The sequence below is a fragment of the Sporothrix brasiliensis genome (assembly GCF_000820605.1).
Source record: "Sporothrix brasiliensis 5110 chromosome Unknown Cont21, whole genome shotgun sequence".
Taxonomy (NCBI): Eukaryota; Fungi; Ascomycota; class Sordariomycetes; order Ophiostomatales; family Ophiostomataceae; genus Sporothrix; species Sporothrix brasiliensis.
The window spans coordinates 1,633,881-1,639,880 of NW_024467140.1; the positions used below are offsets into that span (position 1 = coordinate 1,633,881).

Consider the following 6,000-nt stretch of genomic DNA (forward strand, 5'->3'; position numbering starts at 1 on the left):
GTACTCCGGGAAGGAGAGCAAGAACGCAACAAACAATAGAATCTTGGATGCTGGATTGGGGGAGCGATAAACCATTAGATGAGGCTGAGGAGCGGATCGGCAGACACGATGCAATCGGGACAACCGTTCGATTACGAGATCGCCTGCCGAGTGTGCAGAGCGCAGCATGCACGGTCTTTTTGCACTGAGACAGCCGTCTCTGTCTGCATCTGATCAGCGAACGAGCGGTGCCCTCTTTGAGAAGAAGAAAGAAAACTGACGAGCTGGAAGGCTGCAGTATGAACCAGGAGGTGAGACAGAACTGAAGACGAAGACAGGACTGACCAGGTAGGAAACAGGAAATCGAGCGAAACACGGCACGAACGAGAAGGAAAAAGAAAGCAACAAGGGCTGCGGACGCTGCCATGCAGCAAGAATACTGCGTGGCAATGGAGCCGCGGACCGTTGTTTGCTTTTGTTGTCTGCATCTCTTCCGTGTCTAGACTCTGATCCTCCCCCCCCCCCCCCAAAACGACTGCACGGCGCTGCACAAAGAGAACATCGCCGACTAAAAAACGGGCAATGAATGCAGTCGGTGCAGAGAGCGCCGCAACGCGCCGCCATGCCGCTCCGCCCAGTGTTGATATCATGCACGTTGTTTTCTTTTTCTTTTTTTTCACTTTCTGTTCTTGTTCTTTTCATTTGTCAATTTCACTTTCCTTGTCTCTCTTTTCCCCTTCCCGTTGGTCTGCCCTTGCTTTCTCCCCCACCTTGGTCTCTCGAGTGCATATGACCAGAGCGGCTGTATGCAGCATGTTTTCTTTTTCCTCGCACTTTCTTGCTCTTTTGCTCTTGAACCCCTCAATCATATCCTCTTGCCTGCCTCTGGATTTTCTCTTCTTCCCTCTTCCTCTCTTCTTCCCTCTTCCTCTCTTCTTCCCTCCTCCTCTCTTCTTCCCTCCTCCTCTCTTCTTCCCTCCTCCTCTCTTCTTCCCTCTTCCCCTCTTCTTCCCTCTTCCCCTCTTCTTCCCTCTTCCTCTCTTCTTCCCTCCTCCTCTCTTCTTCCCTCTTCCCCTCCTCTTCTCTTGCCCATCCCCCATGCATTTCGGTTTTCAAACGGGCAACACAAGACAAGGCTGGAACGCTGGTGAGGGGATCTGATGCCCTGTTCTCAAAGTCTTCTCAGGAGATGGCCATGCTTTGGCGCCCGAGTCTGTCGCCATCCCATCTGTCTTGCATGCCGCGACGTTATTCGCCCATCCTCGTCTGAACAGAAGGGTGTGCCTGGTGCAACATTGCACTGTGGCTGCAGTAGCGATGGACGAGTACTTCGTATGCACGCATGCACGCATGCACGCATGTACGCAGTATGCATGCAAGGGTGAAAGCTGAGCTGCACGTTGACTCGTCAATGTCGGACGGGGCCTTGGACGGGACGCTGGACTGGTTGCTGCACTGGCCGGTTTGGGTGGCAGCCATGGTGGGAATGTGTCTTGCATTCTCCGTCCTCTGTATGCATGGTGCGGGACGCGGGACGGGGGACGCGGGACGGGGGATGCGTTATGCATAAAGCGTACGACGCACAATGTGATGGGGCTGCGGAGCTGTGACGTGTCGCTCGTTCAAGTGTGCAGAGCTGCAGACGTGCATGCTGCGATGTTGGTTTCGTTTGTTCTCGGCGAGCAGTCGCTTTTCTGCTGTCAATCCGAGTCTCTCACACCCCCTCGCAGACAGGGAGACGCCCCGTTTGCCCATTTTCCTAATACCCTGCGACGCCCACTTCCATTGCAGTCGAGATGTTGCTCGTGTCCAAGGATTCTGTCCTTTTGCTGGCTCAGTCGGCTCTCCGCCAGAGGTCAGCTGAAAAGGCGCACATTCGGGAGGCTTCAGGGAACTACCCTTTTGTAATTCCAGCGCAGTCTGCCACAGGCAGCACCAAGTATACGCTCGCACACTTGCTCTGAGCCACAACTTTCGGCCATCGTTGATATCGCGATGCGATGTATCGTAAATATCAATTTAGCTTGCTCGGGAGTATGGAGTTAGTAGGACTTATGGTTTCCCTTTTTTTGGTCTCCGTCAGAAAACGCGCCGGCGCCGAGAGCTTTCGTTTAGGGCCTGAGGGGCAACCCGCTGAGGAGTTTAGGGGGCCCCCTAGTGGACATTGTGCGAGATTTTCGACTTTTCGGAGGATTTAGGTGAGTTTTTAGGGATGATTGGATAAAGGGGCCCGCTGATCTTAGTGCCCGTGAATGGCGATTAGGGCGACCGACCAGTGCACTCCACTTGAAGTGTAGCGTAAACTTTGCGACGAAAAGCACGACTGCAAACAGCGCAACGATGGCAACGACGACGCGATGACACGACGGCACGATGAGACAAGTGCGGTAGAGCCAGATACGTCTAAAAGAGAATCAAAGAAGTCAGGATAATAAATAGAGTCACACGGCAGACGGCCAGGAGCACACGCGCGACTTTCCTCGTTGGGCGAGTCTTGGTTCTAGGAGACAGAAATGGGGCACAGGCACAAGGGACACACCGTGGACGGACAGGACACGGATAGGCTACTACCGGAGGGACATTAGTAATGCCATCCAAAGTGCCCATTGACACACAGACAGCCGACGCGCGCCGTCCCTGGATGGCGCGCTTTATTCTCCGGCCGTTGGATTACAGACGGTGTCGCTCCAAGTCCCGACGTTTATTTCGTGGTTGACTTGAGATGATCCCTAGGGCGTCGAAGGAGAAGCACTTGTTTTCGATGCAGAGTATTTACGGATATACGGAGTATGTTGTTCTGGAGCTCCAAGCTGTTCGGAATTTGTGTATCATACTGCTGTGTAGTGCAGCTTTGCGAAGATTTGTTTTTTTTTTTTTTTTTTTTTTTTTTTTTTACTACGACACTCCTTCCTTATTCGCAAACTTTGGGCCTGCCTCTTAGTACGACTCTGGCTAGCTTTGCGCCTTTCAGCTGTCAGCGCTCCTCTCTTGCCCTTCATCCCACCCCAAATCAGCACTGCCAGCGAGAGTTTTACGGTGCGGAGCCTCTCTTCTAACGCCCTGGGTTTCCCTAGCAAACCCTGGCATCCTTGCTTGTCCTGGCTTCCGCGACAGCCTGTTGCATGCACCTGGACATGGATGCGGACGAGACGCCCCTTGAGAGTCCCCCTGGTCAACTGAATAAGGGGACTCTTCCCTGAAGCCTGTCAGGTGTTTTCGGTTGCGCACGACGAAGCTTTGAGCAGCTGCTTGGCCTGGCTTTTGCTTTCGTGCTTTCCGTTTTGTTTGGCGCCTCGCCGTATGAGGTATTCTGCACGTCTAATTGGGAGACCAGGCCCCCCGGAAATGAAGAGCGCCCTTTCGCCGCACGTTAGTGGAGTTCGCAGGACCCGCCCACAGCACTGACTGACCAGGGATCAGTGACCATGGACCAGGGACCAAGGCAGTGGCGACCGTCGCACGTGATTTGGAAGCCGACTTCCGATCGACATTCAACGTACGACATACACCGTACGACGTTTGATACACGGCGACTCTGTTTCTCTATTTCCGTCTCGCTGTTTTATTCTCCTGAGTCGCCTCACTCCTTTCCCAATATCTCCGCCGCCCAAAATGCGACGTGGCATGTGGCGAGACACAGACCAGTTCGGTATGGCTCCGTACAAGTTCTGGAATTCGTGTAACTGGATCTGTGCCACGTTATTATTTTCTCTCCATCGAGTCCGATCGATGATGAGCAAAACGTGTGTCCTTCCTTGACAGGATGAAATATCGTTACGAAGTGCAAAATCCCCGAACCGATCCGAGGCCTTCATTTGGTCGCCTGCGTACACAGAACGATGCACTTTGCTGATCACTGCCCGAGCCGGCAAGTCGACAATACCCATGCGGTGCCCGTCAACGTGCTCTTGCGTTGCACTGCGTCGTATGGATGACAACACGATGGAGAACGTCGACTTTATTTTTGTGCCCTTCAAGGGCTCGCGAGGGTCCCTCAGCATTGATTCTCTTCCAGCATGTTTACGCATAGGGCATATACCGACATCGCTGCAACACGTGTGAGATTCTTTTCTTTTCCGTGTTCTTCTATTTTCCTTTTTCAAATTCTCCATTTCCATGCAGGTGCAGGGATTTTGTGGATGACAGGTCCATTCCCTGACTCAACATGGCAACTAGGGTTCCTCATGGTTTGCACCCTGTTTTGCACATCTTTTCTCTTTTGTTTGAGTCTTTGCCCAGAGTGTTTCCTCAATTTGCTTTTTTTTGTCGTCCTTTCTGCCTTGCCGCTGCCCTTGAGTTCCAGGGTTTCTTTTGAGATCTTCGCTTTGCCGCGGCCTGCTTGAATCGACATGTCGTCTAGTCAGTCACAATGGATGTTGTACAACCTTCTTTGTCCTTTGTGCGCCAAAAAATTGACACATCGTATATCGTTGAGGCCAGCACAGTCTCACTTGTTCATAAGAGCAACTTTTGCAACAAGGCCTTTGTTTGGCCATGCCTTTCACCCAGAACAAAGAAACATCCAAAGCCATACAAATACAAATAGACCACCGGCTTGATTTCTTTCCTGAATATATTTCTTATTTTCTGCGGGATACAATTTTTGACTTGGGCAGCAACATCTAGAAGAAGAAGGAAAACGAAGACAAGCACGGCATTTTTGTGAGGTCGAGTTCATTACTTTTTCGTTTCTTTTTATTATCGTCTGTCTGTGCATTCGCACGGTTTCGTCCACTTGCTCATCTCGTTCTTATCTCTATCCTGGGGGTAGGAAAGGCGACAATAAAACGAAGACGAAAAGACGACAGATAATAACCAAAAAAGAGAAGGCGAGAGTAATTGACCAACACCGTCATCTAAGCATTACCCTGCTTCTGTTTAATTTCTTCAACTTCTTCTGCTTGCCCCTGTCCTTTGACGCCGGGACTGTCATTCTCACATCGTGAGGACGAGAGACACGAAAACTGCACTCCGGACTCGGCAGTCTCCATAGTTTCGAGAGTCTGCTGTTTCTCCTCTCGCTTTCTCGCTCTTTCGCTTGTCATTCTTCTTCCGTACGAGAAAATAGGAGTCGACTCCATCTCGTAACGTGGTTTGTCTTTTTTTTTCCCCTCCCCTTCCCCCTTGTCGTTTCTCACACGATCTAGACACGCACCTCCCCGCTCACCACTATGCAGGCACGCCCCTGCAACCTTTGGGTCGTAACCGCCGGTAGCAGCACCGGCTGCAAGGCCTGCAGTGTGTACTCCATCGGTGTAACACGCAATACCATGCCGCCCATGCAGGCTTCGCGGTGCAACGGCAGCGGCTGCGACTATGGCAACGGTCTCGTCAGTCCGACGAACCCGCTCACCTACGACGGCCGTCTTCTGTCGCCCCTTTCGACACTGAAGGCGCCCTGGGACGCGGACTGGGTGGACGAGTGTGGCGTCTCTCAGACGGGGGAGGCGGCTCGTGCTGTTCCTGCCGCTGCCCAAACCGTTGGCAGCCCAGAGACAATGCAATGGACACAAGACAGTTTCTCCGTCGCCACCTCCGTCGTTTCCTCGCCCACATCCAGTATCGAGATCACCGGCACCGACAATATGCAAACGACAAGGTCAACGACTCGCCGTACATCCCGCTTCCACTCGTACTCGCATCCGCGCAAGCGTGCCGGTGCTCGGACTGGGTCTGGATCTGAGTCTGAGTCTGGGTCTGGTTTTGCATGAAGACTTGCACATGTATGCGGGCTCCTCATGCAGTCAGCGATGTACTGCAGAAGCCTTCTCGACGCCAGCCGCCCTGCTCTCGCGTGGCCCCCTCGTGGCAGCTTGCCGCATGTTTTACCATGCCGTCAAGGCCCCTGGACGTGTAACAGCACAAGGTGAAAGTGCACCGTAGTTTGTAGCACTGGAAGCCCTGTATACGACGTACATGTACCTTTTAAACTTTTGTAGTGATGATCGGCGGAAGTTCACTTGAAGAAAGCAAGCCGACAAGGTAGGTGCTGCGTTTGCAATGTTGAAGAAACAGGGTATG

At 52.5% G+C, this 6,000-nt stretch overlaps 1 protein-coding gene across 1 annotated transcript; it reads left to right on the plus strand.

Moving 5' to 3' along the window:
• Nucleotides 1-5,249: 5,249 nt before the first annotated feature.
• On the plus strand, nt 5,250-5,690 carry SPBR_05390 (uncharacterized protein; the record flags this gene model as incomplete). Its single annotated transcript, XM_040763667.1, has 1 exon — nt 5,250-5,690. The coding sequence occupies one exon, from the start codon at nt 5,250-5,252 to the stop codon at nt 5,688-5,690; it is 441 nt and encodes a 146-aa protein (XP_040615506.1).
• Between the last annotated feature and the right edge of the window lie 310 nt (nt 5,691-6,000).